Source organism: Ambystoma mexicanum, chromosome 4p (assembly GCF_040938575.1).
Source record: "Ambystoma mexicanum isolate Mex_15411 chromosome 4p, UKY_AmexF1_1, whole genome shotgun sequence".
In the NCBI taxonomy this organism is placed as follows: Eukaryota; Metazoa; Chordata; class Amphibia; order Caudata; family Ambystomatidae; genus Ambystoma; species Ambystoma mexicanum.
In genome coordinates this window covers 966,868,719-966,883,742 of record NC_090927.1, presented here as the reverse complement: position 1 = coordinate 966,883,742, position 15,024 = coordinate 966,868,719, and the positions used below count along the sequence as shown (strand labels likewise).

At 43.9% G+C, this 15,024-nt stretch overlaps 1 protein-coding gene across 2 annotated transcripts in view; it reads right to left on the bottom strand.

The window, feature by feature from the left end:
- ZBTB24 (zinc finger and BTB domain containing 24) overlaps positions 1-15,024 on the bottom strand; it is a 277,017-nt gene that overhangs the window by 156,975 nt on the left and 105,018 nt on the right. The window contains exon 3 of one of the 2 annotated variants that reach the window (XM_069606538.1): positions 3,453-3,536. The exons of the other annotated variant lie outside the window; for it this stretch is intronic. Within the exon in view, the coding sequence (XP_069462639.1) occupies positions 3,453-3,536 (84 nt within the window). The remainder of the gene's footprint in view (positions 1-3,452; positions 3,537-15,024) is intronic. 2 annotated transcript variants of the gene reach the window in all.

Sequence of the window (15,024 nt, the reverse complement as noted above, 5' to 3'; positions counted from 1 at the left end):
GGACCGTTGCCACGCACTTCGAAGTACCTTCCCATTGTACAGTAACACGTTCCAGTACATTCACAATACAATGCCCTTTGCCGGGTAAGGGTCTGTAGTGTGGCACATCATTTGCTAAGGTTGTTTTAGAGCTACGCTGCCCTACAGGAGTGCCCCTCTTGTTGCCTGTAGCAGTTGTGGGTGATGCTGTACATAAAAGTAGGATACGTAATTGTTGGAAGGGCGGTAGCCTGCCCACTGGTCCCCTGTTCTTTCATTTCAGTTGTCGTCACATGCAGTATAAACACTTTATGCTACGCAATTAGTATTAGGGGTACCATTCACGGATATGTATGCATTGTGGAATACAAGAATGTTTACAACAACTGGAACACAGCTTCATTACGTACAGCAGGAAGCCATTTATTGTGTCCGACCCATGCAGCTAACACGCTTTTCTAACCACCACTAAGATTGTTCGCGCTCTGCATATTCTGCTGTTTTTTATTTGCCTTCACATGCACTATTATGTGCGTGAGGAAGGTGCACAAGCTTTGCCTTTTTGCAGACTTAGTAAAAACTGTCCCACCTGCAGTTACATGTTTTCTTCAACTGCATGACCGGCAGGCAACCTCTTGATACTTTCAGTCACACTGCTGAGTGCACACACAATGTATCTGTTTAACGGGTCATGGAAAGGCAAACAGCAGATAAATCAAAGTAATGCAATGTTTACCATGTCCACGTGACACTGCAGGTTGCTGTTCCTGGTTTACCATTGGCCGTTATACAGGTATGAGTACTTTATCCACACATTGGTAGGTTTGCCGAGCCAACCAGGAAGTCGGCACTAGTACTTTAAATGGGGTAGCCTACTGCATGAATCCGTAGGGCTAGCAACAGGGGCGGTGCTACCAGCATACAGTGGATGACCTATGCATGGCTCTAGGTGTGGAACGGAAACACGTGCCCTTCCCCAACTACTTAGAACATTCGAAGATGCGGACATGCAGCCACTAATGGAGTCCTATGGATAGCTGCCGTGGGATTGCACATACGACAACTAGGTGCAGTGTCCCTAGGAAACGTCCATATTGCTCATCTGTAGTTATGTCGGCCAGTAGTGTGCGGTACAGATTTATCATGCACTGTTAACAGAAAAAGAGAGCCTCCCTACACACTAAACCACATTTACTATGTACTTCTGCAATTGGTACGATACACCAACTCCATTCGGACAAGTAAGGTGTAGCGCAAATGGATGCATACACCAGACAATTTGCCCTTTCCACACGTTTATCGTGAGGGCAGGCAAGAAATCAGTAACAAACTGTTGTTAACGGGACGTTATGGTTATGTTGCCGTACTAAATACCTATCGTCTTTACAGAAAACAGTATGCTAAAGCAATGTTCTGCTTACAGTGCTCTACTAAAAACCTATGAAATTCACTAACAAAAACATTGTTAATGGGATGTTATGGTTAAGTTGCACTAGCAAAAACCTATCAAATTTCATAGAAAAACATTGTTACAGGGACGTTATGCTTACAGGTAAAACCCACGAAATTCGACAGTTATGGTAAACTAAGCAACCGTAACTGGTGCCACCAGTGGGCACTGCAAGGACTTACACCCATGACATCAAAGATGGCATCACAAATCTCATTCATGACATCACTCATGACATCATGTGTGTCTTCCTCCGTTTTGTTCACTACCCTAAGTAGGCCAGGTGCTTTTCTTCACTAATAGTCATGAACAAACAATTGAAAAGGTTCTATATTTGTGTACGGCAACCTTCTCATATGTTCTTACACACCTTTCTTTACGGTTCACTCACATTATATGATACATATAAATATAGGGGAGGAGGAAAGCATAAATCAGCACTCGTTTCTTTGCATGAAGATAATCAGTTATGTTAATAACAGTTTCCGTTAATACTGCTGCTTTTTAGCTAACTAAGTCCCTTGCATATGGTCATGTTTGTATGCATTACGCCGTCTTTATGGTTTCTGTGCAGTAGTGCAAATATGTAGTTATAAAGGCAACGGTAGCTACTTCTTACATGTTTCACTGTACCCAACACTCTAAAACGAATGCATTAATATTGTTAGTATGTAACATGGAAAGATTTTGAAGGTTACACTTCCATGAGCCATGGTGCGGACAATGGCTACGTTTGCACATGAGTTCCTTCATATACACTGAAAAAGTGCATAATACTATGGTGTGTATAGCAATGCATTCCTCCATGACATACTTCTCTCATGATAGTTCTTCCAATATTCTTTTATAGTTTTCTGCCACCATTACAATAACAATCCCTTGAAGAGGCTTCCTATGAAAAGTAAATGAGCATGTGATGTCATGGGTGATGTCATGAATGAGATTTGTGATGCTATCTTTGATGTCATGGGTGTTAGTCCTTGCAGTGCACACTGCTGCCACGAGTTATGGTTGCTTAGCTTACCATAACTGTCGACTTTCATGGGTTTTTCGGTTTTACCTGTAAGCATAACATCCCTCTAACAATGTTTTTCCATCGAATTTCATAGGTATTTCCTAGTGCAACTTAACCATAATGTCCCTTTAACAATGTTTTTGTTAGTGGTGGTAATTACACCCAAGTCTACCACTTTTGGTGGCATGTATAAATGAGCTAAACACACACCACAAGGCACAGTACTGCATTAAGAATATAAATGTGACCTTTGCAAGATAGAATATATCTGATCAAATGCAAAAGTCGGCGATAGCAGCAAAAACAGAAATTGAGGTGGGTAGTCAGAGATGTGCAGATGAACAGAACACTTTGTGCAGCAGATAGACACATATTAATCTTACTAAGGGTGTTTATTATTATTATTATTATTATTATTATTATTATTATTTTCTGACAATGTGGAAGATTGAGGGTATCCTACCACCCCATTTGTACATTAGCAGTTGCTGGGGGAGAAAGAAGGTAAAATGGTGTACACTGTTGCGCTGATCCTTGATCCATGAGAAGGGCCCCAGATAAAGTGGTTTACACCCGTTTCTGATAACCATATCTGACAGGGGGCACATCTAGGAGGGTTTATCTAGTGGTTTTATTTATTTCAGAGTCTTACAATGCACCAACTGACAGTATTCCAATTCAAGGGGTTAATCTCAATATAACAAAGAACAGTACTATACTATCAGAATAAGATACTGAAGCAGCATTAACAAAGAAGAAACAACCAGTTTGTAACATAAATCTGGAAAATATCACAATTATCCAATTGAAACTTAATGAGATGTGTGGGGTGTTCATAATTAAAAATCTATATTGTAGTATACTCTGCTATTTTGCCTTCTGCAGTGAGCTCACCTCTTTGGAAAAGGACAAACATCCTATGAGCAAGTGGTACATGTTGTAGAGAATTCACAAATGACTGAAATATGTTCAGATCGAGGCAATACCGTCGTCCATGAAAAGGCTTACCTGTATGTACTCGATAGTGGCTCTTTAGCTGCCTCTTCTGGCTGAAATACTTCCCACACTGGTCACATGTAAAGGCCTTTTGTCCTGCAAAATAAATCTGCATTTATAAAACAGTTTAGAAACCAGAGCACCAGAGAATGTTAAAAAAGAAACTGTTCACTGAAAGAACAGCAAAAGATAATTGTTTAACTATGAAAAGTGAGGACTTCAATAATTACAAAGCTAGAGTAATTCCTATAGTGAAGACAACCCGGTATTATCTGGTTAGGATGTTTAATATGTTAGAACAAGATATTGGCTTGGCAGTGCTTGTCCAGAGTGGTCTAAAGCAATGTGTATAGCCACTTGAGGATGTCTATTTGAGCCCTAACAAAAACATTCCACTAGGTGGAGCTCTGATTGTTGTTGAACTTTGCTAGAGATACAGGCTTTAACACACAACCACCAATAATGAGGCACTAGGTGCGTTACGTTAAAATGTTAACTGCACAATGTTGCCTTTTAAATGTCTATACCTTCACAGCTAACATTTTTCAACTGGTTAGAAAGTCGATTGCAGTTTTTGAGTAGATGAAAAATAAATTACTTCTGCTCATGGAATATATATTACACGGCCTGCGGTAGCGGGCATGTAGTTATGGTTAAGTTGCTCAACTCATCGGAAGAGCACTTTTTGGGCGGCTTATACCTTCACTCCCCCTGGACAAATCCTTACCAAACTTTGCAAAGTATATGGCCGGCTCCGAATTTATTTGACAAGTTTGGTGAGGTATCGTCAAGGGGTGGCAAAGCTATAGGGGGGGCATACACACAATGGAAAAAAATGTGCTCACGCCTACAGCCCAAACCGCTGGATGGGGCTTGACCAAATTTGTGCCAGGAGCGCCAGCTTTGTCCCGAAAGCGTGTTTTTGTAAATTTGGTGTAAATCCGTCCAGTTGTTTTTTTAAACAACCAAAAAGCAGGTCCAAAAAGATTTGTGATAATCTGGCTCCGCTTCGCGGACCCATGTCCCTGTTCGGTCTGTGGACAGGCATTCAATTGGCCCAGAGGGTGGGGTGATGTCCGCGGACATCGGACGCAACCTATGATAGGATGGCGAAAAGCGTGAAGTGCGTCAGATTTTTGGAAATGCCTGCCATGTTGGATTCGCAGACACTGCAGTAGAAACATATTAAAAAACACAACATTGCACTTGTCAAACGTATCAAACAATCTCTGGTGAAGTGAGGGGTGATGAGGATGGGATGGGATATGGCGTTAGAAGCCAAAAAACAGGTGTTTTTCACCCCCAAAGTCAACAGCCCGGATGTTCGGGGGCAGTCCTGTGATGTTCTCGAACACTTCAGATGTTCGGGGACATTTAAGCCTATTTCTGTATTACATGGTTGGTGAAAATCAGTTCTTGGATGGCTTATAACTTTGGGACCACTCAATGAAACTGCATGAAATTTGGGAATTTTACTCTGAATGGTTTTGGAAAGTGTGGCGCTGTTTTGTCAAGAGGGAACATATTTAGAGGCGGGGTCCCAAAATATTTTAAAGGCTTATACATGTGGTGCCATTTGACAAATCTACACAAAAGTTTGCAAAACTATTTTAAATATAGATATAAATGTTCTTGTAAAGATTGGTGGGATTTTCTCAAGAGGGCGCTAAATCAGATGGGGGTCTCAACATTTTTAGATGGCTTATAACTGTGTTGCTGTTTGACGAATGTGGACAAAGGTTTTCAGAAAGATTATAGACCCAACCTTCAATGTTTGTGTAAAGACTGAATGGATTTTGTCACGTGGGGGCTAAGTTATATGACTATTGTATGTAGATACATTTTGGAAAAAATAAATCATGAGCAGATTTCAAGCAAGCTAGCGTAAGGAGCATTGGCAAGGACCTTAAAGCATGGTTTTTCAAATATGCCAGTGTTTTATTTTTTGACAATTGTTATAATGTAGGTACAAAAATAGTGATATACCTTTGGTGACTGAGGTATAGCATGTGGCCATGGGCAGTGGCCAGATTGTCTGGGTTATGTTATAAGGTGATGACCCGGACAATCTGGCTACTGGCCAGGAATGCGAGGGACGGAAAATTGTGTTTAAGTGGCCATGTCCACTAGGCACCGGCAATGTGGTAAAGGTATTTGAAAGTTGGATAGGTTTCAAAGGAAAAAAAAAATGTGCTTGTGGTAATATGGTCATAGACTTTGCCTTCTGCAGGCTGCAATGGAAAGGGAAGAAGGGCTCTGTACGGAGCCCTGCCTTTTCGTTTCACGGTGGCCATCTTGGAAAAGGATTTTCCTTCCTACAGCGGGACGCCGAAGGAAGAAAAATCTATTTTTTAGCACCCTGGGTTCCCGCTTTGGGAACCAGGAGTGCTAATGGCCTTTATCCCCCATTGCAGGGCTGCAATGGAGGATAATGGTCCGGAGCCCTTGTTATTTATTTATTTATTCATAATGCGCAGACGCCCGCAGGCATCAGGGCGCACACAGACACACTTTGCTTGGGCCGATAACTTGGGCTGCCGGGCCGTTATCCCCCGTTCCGGTCCCTCGAACAGTGGATGAACATCAAATTATTCCCATTAACATAACACAAAATACTTATGGAAATGTTGGAAAAACGTATTGAGTCTATGTACTTTACTCAGAAATGTAAAGTAGATGGAGACTAGAAGATTTTTTTTTTGTTATATTTTTTTAACTATAAAAGATGGTTCCTAAAGGAAACTTTCTTTTGTTGTTCAAAAAAAAATGTGCAGGAGAGGTTAGAACGTAAGGTGAGGACGGAAATGAGGGAAGAGGCACCAAGCACTAACATGGAGGGGCAGGTGGCCAGGTGAAGATGTTGTGCGTGTGTTACTTCTAAGGTAGTGGTCAGTGTTTCTCATGCTCCTTGATCACAGCTTCAAACGCAAGTCGAAATTGCTTCCCCCTGCAGAGTGGTGAGTTGCAGTATATACAGAGGACTGTTGTCTTCCAAAGATATGGGTCAACAGCCTCTTTTAATGCTTGCAAGGTAGCTGGTGGGGTTTTGTGTCCCACAGAAGTAGGCTATGTGGTTACATTATTGGTTGAGGAAGATGATGTGGAGGAAGACAGCCTACTACTTGCTAAGAAAGGAACAATCTTTCCGAGAGCATTGCGGTAGTTGGATTTGGTGTGGCAATGCATGGAGGTGGTCCCGTAGGAGTAATGTCCAGGTAGTCCAAGTGCATTTCACTTTTGTAGCTTCAGCCTTCGTTAAATTCAAACAGTAGTAAAGAACTGCTACACCCATGATTCTCTCTGGGTGCTAGATCACTGATGACATCACATACCTGGGCCACTTGTTTTTGTTCACGGAAATATCTAGGCCAGATGGTTTTGTTGTATGACAGAATATTAAAAATCAAAAGGTTCTGTTTATCTACATATTAACCTTGTCATATGTTCTAAAGTACTTTCCTTAGGGTTTGGTCTCAGCTCGTGGTGCGCGCACATGGGGCAATAGGCAGGCCTCCAACACATAATTCCTTTGCATACATGAAGATAAACTTTAATGCTATTAACATTTTCTGATGATGCTGTTTCTTTCTTCCTTCCTTACTTTAGTTTCCCTGAATGTGCCTCTGATTTGTACATATTGTGGGCCTTCATATGTATTGTTTGTACTAGCCCAAGTGTGTAGTAAGTCTTGAATTGTTAGCTAGTTATTCCATGTTTAACATTCCACAATCACCCCTGACATCATGCAACCAACATTATAAACACAACCCCTTGTAGGGACTTTTCATCAAAATGAATTTCACATGTGATGTTATCAGTGATGTCATCAATGATATTTCACATGTGATGTTATCAGTGATGTCATCTTTGATGTCCTGGGTGTTAGTTTTAGCAGTGCACCTTGGTGGTGCGAGTTATGGTTGCTAAGCTTGGTATAACTGGCGAATTTCTGAGGTTTTTCGGTTTTACTTGTAAACATAACGTCCCTTTAACAATGTTTTTTTCATTCAGATTCATAGGTTTTTATCAGTGCAACTTAACCATATTGTCCCTTTAACAAATATACATATATCTCACCGCAATCATATTTCTGATGCTTGTATCTGCTTAGATTCACATGTTGTGCATAGGCCGACATCTAGTGGAAGCTGCTGAGTATTACAGTTGTTGTTTTCGAAATTCGAAAAAGGACATCGACAGGGTGTGCCAGTAATACTATCCCTAGTGTGACATCCACTGAACCCATGGTCCTTCATGTGTCGAGGTCCCTCAGAATGTTTTGTTTCTGACATGAGGTAGCATGAAGTCTAGCATGAGTACAGATGTATCCAAGCAGATATGTATCAGACAAGCTCATACGATCCATGCGCCTTCTCTCCGAGAGGAGGAAGGGTGGGTGCATGTGCATCTAAGCAGGTACAAGCATCAGAAATTCGAAAACGGTGAGTAATGCATCCCTTCTGAGGCTTGTGGAATATACTTAGATCACATGCTGTGCATGGATTAGCGAGCAGTGTTAGGAGAAGGTGGTGGGCTGTGAGAAGGTTCATGGGCGAACAGATGTCTTAGAACCGCTTGTCCCACCTGTGTATCTGTCTTGGAATGTGTGTACTGAGCTCCATGTAGCTGCTTTGCAAATGCTGTCTATGGGGACATTTGCAATGAAAACCAAAGTAGCTTCTGTGTTCCTTGTCGATTGAGCTCTCAGCGTGAAAGGCAGTGTCTTGTCTGTCAGGGAATAGCACAGTTGTATGCACCTGACTATCCATCTGGAGATGGAATTCTTGGAAATGCTATCCCCTTCTCTGCCTGGGGCTACGGAGACAAATAGTTGGTCTGTTTTCCTTAGCGTTCTGGTCTAACCCTCCTTACATCTAGCGTGTGTCGTTTTACCTCAGCTGACCTTTTTGGGTTCTGGAAGAAAGCCAGAAGCTCATTGGACTGGTTCACATGTAATTTTGAGATGAACTTAGGAGAGAACCTAGGATGAGTACGTAAAACCAGTTTTGTGCTTGTGTATGACAAAGTAAGGATCCTGCACTGACAATGCTAGCAATTCACTAACTCTTATTATGGAAGTAATAGCCACTAAGAAGGCAGTTTTGTAAGTCAGTTGTTTAAGACTTGACTTGTGCATCGGCTCGAAAGGGGGTCCCATGAGCTTAGCGAGTACTACATTGAGATCCCATCCTGGCAGCGGGTTAGAATGGAGTCTCTTGACCCCCTCCATGAATGCTTTGATGACCGGCACCTTCCACCATGATACTTTAATGTGGGAGATGGTGTAAGCTGACAAGGCCGCCAAGTGGACCTTTAAAGAGTTCAATACTAACCCTGAGTCAAGCAAGTGGAGCATATAATTTAGAATGTGGGATGGGGTACATTCTACGGGGTTAATTTGTTTAGACTGGCACCAAGTTACAAATCTCCTCCACTTGTCGAAATAACAGTGTCTGGTATTAGGCTTTCGTGCCTCCTTCAGAATATACATACACCTCTGTGGTAGGTTAAAATGTCCGAACTCTATGACTTCAGGAAGCCATGCTGCCAAGTTCATTGAGTGAGGTTGAGGGTGCACTGTTAATCCCCTGTGCTGATTGAGTAAATTGGTCTGGCACGGGAGATTGATGGGATCGCACATCGCCAGTTTGCACAGATGTGGATACCATGGCTGTCTTGTCCACATAGGAGCAACCAGGATGAGCGTCACTTGTTCTTTGTGGATCTTGTTCACCAACCTGACAGAAGTTGGGGGGAGGTGCGGGGTGAGCAAAGGCAAATTTCCCTGACTGGTTCATCCGTAGGGTGTTCCCCTTGGAGCCTGGCTGGGGGAACCTGGACGCGAAGTCTGGGCAATGACTGTTTTCGCCTGTAGCGAACAAGTCTATTGTGGTGAAAACCCATTGAGAGAAGAGGTGTTCTACGATCCTTGTGTCTAGTTGTCACTCGTGTACCTCTGGTAGGGGATCTCTGCTCAACGAGTCTGCTAGAGCGAGAGAGAGTTGAGTTCCCCTGGAACGTGCTGTGATGATAGGAATATTTTCTTGAGTGCCCATTTCCAAATTTGTTGTGCCAGCTTGGACAGATTTGGAGAACGTGTGCCCCCTTGTTTGATGATATAGAACATCGCTGTAGTGCTGTCGGTGAGGACTTACACAGACTGGTTTGCTAGGTGTGTCTCGAATGTCTGAAGGGCCTTGAACACCGCCAGTAGTTCGAGCAGATTGAGGTTCTGCGCCATAGCAGGAGTCCACAGACCTTGTGCTGTGTGATGAAGGTGGTTAGCCCCCAACCCGTCGAGTGAGGCGTCTGTTGTGACAATCGCCTGCACTTTTGGATTGTGGAAGGGTTTTCCCTTCAACAGATTCTGCCTTGTCCACCAGCAAAGGTTTTGTACTAGTGTTGGCGAAATGAACACTAGATCGTCCCACTGACCGCTTGCCTGAGACTACTGGTTCGCCAACCACTCCTGCATGGGTCGCATGCGCAGGCACGCGTGTGATACCAAGTAAATGCAAGATGCCATCATGCCCAGCAAACGCATAGCTTTGCGTACGCTTATCTGGCGGCCGACCTGATAATGGGGTATTTGCAGTAAAATATTTTGGACTCTTTCCTCTGATGGAAAGACTAACCCCTCCTTCGAGTTTATTACAGCTCCTAGGAACTGTTTGGTTGTGCTTGGCACTAGACTTGACTTTTTCTAATTTATGGAGAAGCCCAACTGAAAGAGAAGATTGATAGTTCTTTGAATGTTTTGCCTGCAAATTTGGGGAGTCTCCCCTGTAATCAGCCAGTCGTCCAGGTAAGGGTACTCTGGGATTGCCTCCCTGCGCAGGTGCCCCGCCACCACCGCCAGTACCTTTGTGAATACCCTTGGAGTGGATGCTATTCTAAAGGGTAGCACTTACAATTGGTAGTGCTGGTTTGCTATCTTGAACCGCAAGAATCTTCTGTGCGCTGGGAACATTGAAATATGAAAATAAGCATCTTTCATATCCAATGTTGCCATGTAATCCCCCTGTTTTTATAGAGGGATTACGTCTTGTAGCGTAGTCATGCAGAATTTTTGTGGCTTGACATAGATGTTTGCAGGGCGTAGGTCTAATACTGGGCGCATTGTTAGAACCTTTTTTGGCACAAGGAAGTAGGTTGAATAAATACCCTTGTTTATCTGATTCGCCGGGACGATTTCTATGCCGTCCTTTCGGAGCAGTCTTGCGATTTCCGAAAGAAGGATGCATTGTTCGAGTGAGTCTTTTGGTGCTGAGGACGGTTCTGGGGTCGCCCAATTAGCTCCATCGCTCGCTATGGTGGATAGCCCCCATCTGTCTAAGGTAATTCCCTCCCATGCTTGGGTGAAGTTTGAAATACACCCTCCTACTGGAGAGGCATGGGAGGGCACCTGAAGCGAGTAGTCACTGTTTTGGAGGTGTGGCTCCACCTCTAGATGAGGAGGACCTCCCCCGGCTGTGGGAACGGCGCTGTCCCCTTGTGTATCCTTCTGAGGCTTGGCCTTGAATGTTACCCCAGGATGCTCCCTGATTCTGATTGTAGCCTGAACCCCTCTGTGAAATGTGTCCATGTGAGCGACAAAAATTACTACTATTGCCTCTCTGGCCAGTGGGTTTATTAGTTAGCTGGCCCAACGACTTCAGTGTATCGTATTCCTCTTTAGCAGTTTTCAAGGCGTCTTCAACAGCCTTTCCAAAGGGGATGTTGGGCTCAATGGGCATATTAAGAAGCGAGGCATGTGTCTCTTTCTTGAAGCCAGGCTGGCATAGCCAAGCATGATGCTTAATAATGATCCTCTCTGCAATAATCCTGCCCGCATTGTCAGAGGCGTCCAGATTACTCTTTAAAATGCAGCTTCAAACTTCCCTGCCTTCTGCAGCCACAAAGGCCAACTGTGTTTTACGGGGTTCAGGGGCTGATGATAAAGCCGATACCTCATCCCATGTATGGCCGTTATAACTTGCCAGAGGAGTGGCATTATTAGATATTCTCGCTTGAAAGGCAGCGGAGGAGGCCACTTTCCTTCCCATCTTGTACAGCTTCTAACTCGCCTTATCCAGAGGTGCGTGTCCTCTGAAATAGAGAGGGTCTGAGGGAGCAGGGTGGAAGAGCTGCTCTATGCGGTGATTAACTGCCAGCCTCTGGTTAGGAGTTTCCAGTGAGGGTTGCATCTTTCGCTGAATAGACTGCAGGAGGGGAATTAAATGAGTGACAGCCTTCTCATCCCCTAAAATATTGTCAACAAAGTCCTCCTCTTGTTGAGTTTCCTGCGTTTTTATTTGGAAGTGCTCAGCTGCCTTGATGAGCATGTTGTTCTGTAGTGGCTGGTTATCTATTGGCGAATCTGCCACAGGAGGATCCTGGTTGACGGGAGAGTCCATGTTATACATGTCTGGCTCTTTATCATCATCAGCATAGTAAGGATCTGCGGCTTCTTGAGTTACATAGAGGTCCTCAGTGTCAGTATCTGGGTAATATAGGTCAATGACTTGGGGTTTCTGCTGAGATGGAAAAGTTAGGGTATCGGGGCAAGACCTCTTTGAGGGGGGCTGAGAAGCAGTGGCCGATAGAGGGGCCCGAGAACTAGAGGCAACTGTTGTGGGTGGGGTGGATTGAAGACTCTGGAAAGAATCAGGGTTTTTTTCAAAAAAATCTACCATGAAGCTCATCCTTCTCATGACCCTATCAATATCCTCACATTTACATTGGGCAGAGCTAGGAATGGACATAGGGTCTGTTCTTATGAATCCTTTCCCATGAGTGGGGACCTTTCCTTATGGGACCTTTCCCTATGAGGGGTCTTAGAAGACTTCTTCTTGGACTCCTTCCCCCTTCATTAGGCCTTCTGGAACGTGTTTTTTAACCAAATGGGCTAGTCACGCCTGTATAGGTTTTTTTTGCGGTTTTCAACGAGGAACGTCAAACTTTGGCTATGGAATGATCCGAAGTTTCTTCTACTGACGTGCGATGTTCAGGAATGGATTTAGTCACAACGTCTGTTCTGTATTTCGACAGTCGGGCCTGTAATTTGGCGATCGGGACCTCCAGTGCCCAGAGGACAGGGATTCTGCTGACCGTTCCCTAGACGTTGTGCGTGAGCCTTTGTTCAACCAACGTGTCGAGTCTTGGCCGTGTGCTTAGTGGAAGGGGCTGTGAGAACGCCACTGCTGCCAAGTGTCATCCCCGTAACAAGGGCGCCGACCTGTCTGATGGGGTGGGGACTTGTGCGTGGGAAACCGAAGTATCTCCATCGCCTTCGCCGTCGGATAACGCGGCGTCACTGCAAGTCCCCTCCACTTCCATTCTGGCCACGACCTGCATGGCGTGGTGGGCCCAGCACTTGGTTAAACGGTCCTTTAACGTCTTGGGTTTAAAGAGCTTAATGGCTCGACAGGTCCCTTCGCCGTGGTCCTGAGGGAGACAAAGGTTGCACACAAGGTGCTTGTCAACCCATGGGAATATTTTGTTGCACTTTGGGCAGAACTTGAAAGGGGTTCTATCCATAATGGAATGACACGGCAACCAGGCGAGAGTAGTGTACGAAAAGGGGGAAATACATTCTCAAATGTTCTCCCCCCTCTCTCCCTACTGTGTGGGCTGAAGCGGCCCTCCAAGGCCCGACGGCTCAGTCGATGGGATTCTTCGACGGTCGATTTCTTCACCGCTGTCAGATGTTATCGATAGTCAGTGATGGAAGATATAAAGAATAGGAAGAGAAACTCTCTAATTTGGATAAATCAATGGCGATATGCCGAAAGGAGAAGCAATCTAAAGGACCTCGACGCGTGAACGACAATGGGTACAGTGGACGTAACACTAGAGATAGTATTACTGGCACGCCCTGTCGACGCCCCTTCTCGAATTTCGAAAACAACTACTGTAATACTCTGCAGATTCCACTAGATGTCAGCCTATGCACAGCATGTGATCCAAGCAGATTCCACAAGCCTCAGATTATATATATATATATATATATATATGTATATATATATATATATATATATATATAAATATATATACATATATATATATATCCAAAAGAAGGAGGAGAGAATGAACCGCACTCCCGCAGGCCAAGCACTGTGGACAAACTCCAAGGTCACGGACAAAATCAGAAAAACACAGTGTTTGTAAATATGGATGTTTTTAATCTTTTCAAAAAAAAGGATACGTTTGTACAAAATTAGCAGTACAAAAAGCAGCAACACACAAACAAACAGAGGCAGGACACCATGGTGAACGACCTGCAAGACAACGCGTTTCGCGCTACACTGAGCGCTTGATCATATATATATCTCATGGCCTTCAGTAGCGGCCATGTAGTTATGGTTCAGTTGCTCAACTGATAGAAAGAACTGCCCCCGGTTGAATCCTCACCAAACTTTGCAAAAAACAAACATGTATTGTGAAGTTTGGTGTGGTTTTGTCCATGGGAGAAAGTTATAGGGAGGGTTTCAAAATGTTTGAAATCCTCAGACACAGTGGAAAACATTTTTTGCTTGTGCCTACTGCCCAAACCACTGGATGGATTTTCACCAAACTTGCGCGAGGAGCGGTAGCTTGGTCCCGAAAGCATGCTTTTTGCAAATTTGGTGTAAATCAGTCCAGTCATTTTTTTGTAAATGGCCAAAATGTATGTCAATCAAAATTAGTGATATCTGGGTCCAGTCCGCGGATTCATTTCCTGATTCAGAGTCCACAGACAACTCTTGACCAATCAGAGACCAGCGTGACGTTTGCGGACATCATACGCACCTGCTGATTGGAAGTTCAAAAACATGAGGTGCGTCATAATTATTGAAACGGTCGCCATATTGGATCCGTGGACAGCTCGTTGACAAAAAGTCTGTAAAACATATTTGGTGTTATTTTGTGGCCAAAATAGGGACTGGAAAGGGTGGGAGTGGGGAAAAAAGTTGATAGGGAGCTGTTTTTATTGGTGAATAAAATGGCTGCAGATGCCACAACTCTGCGGATACTGCAGTAGTCCGCGGACCTGCATGTGCCATCCGGGTCTTTTAAGGATGCCTGGCAAGGAAAGAGGACATCCGGGGATTAGCCAATCAGGTTATGTCGGTGTTGAGGAGTTGAAGTGTACAGAGGTCCAGGGTAGGAAGTGTTTTCTTTGTTGTGTGTAGTACAGATGGGCATGGCTATGAAGAAGCTGAGTGTGTGGATGGTGGGAGATTCTTCGATCCATTCATTGAAGGTTGATAGTCAATATCGTGGCATCTCTGCTACTATTGGACGAAGTGGAGGTTTTCTGGTATGAAGATTGTGGGTTAAACTGAGTAACCTTATTACCATTCTGTGAGAGTATGGCTCACTTAAACGTCCAGATATTATTGTTGTGCATTGTGGAGGCAACAGTTTTGGCTATGTGACTCCACGATATTTGCAGTTTGCCCTGAAGGATATGTTGAGAAGCCTAATGGTACTGTTTCCAACTGCGAAGATCATTTTTTATGAAATCAATCGAGGACAAATATGGAGATGTCCAAATGTCCTCAAATGGAAGAAAGTAGAGAGCATGTCAATAAAAGGCGTATGTGCTTTTCTATATGCTTTA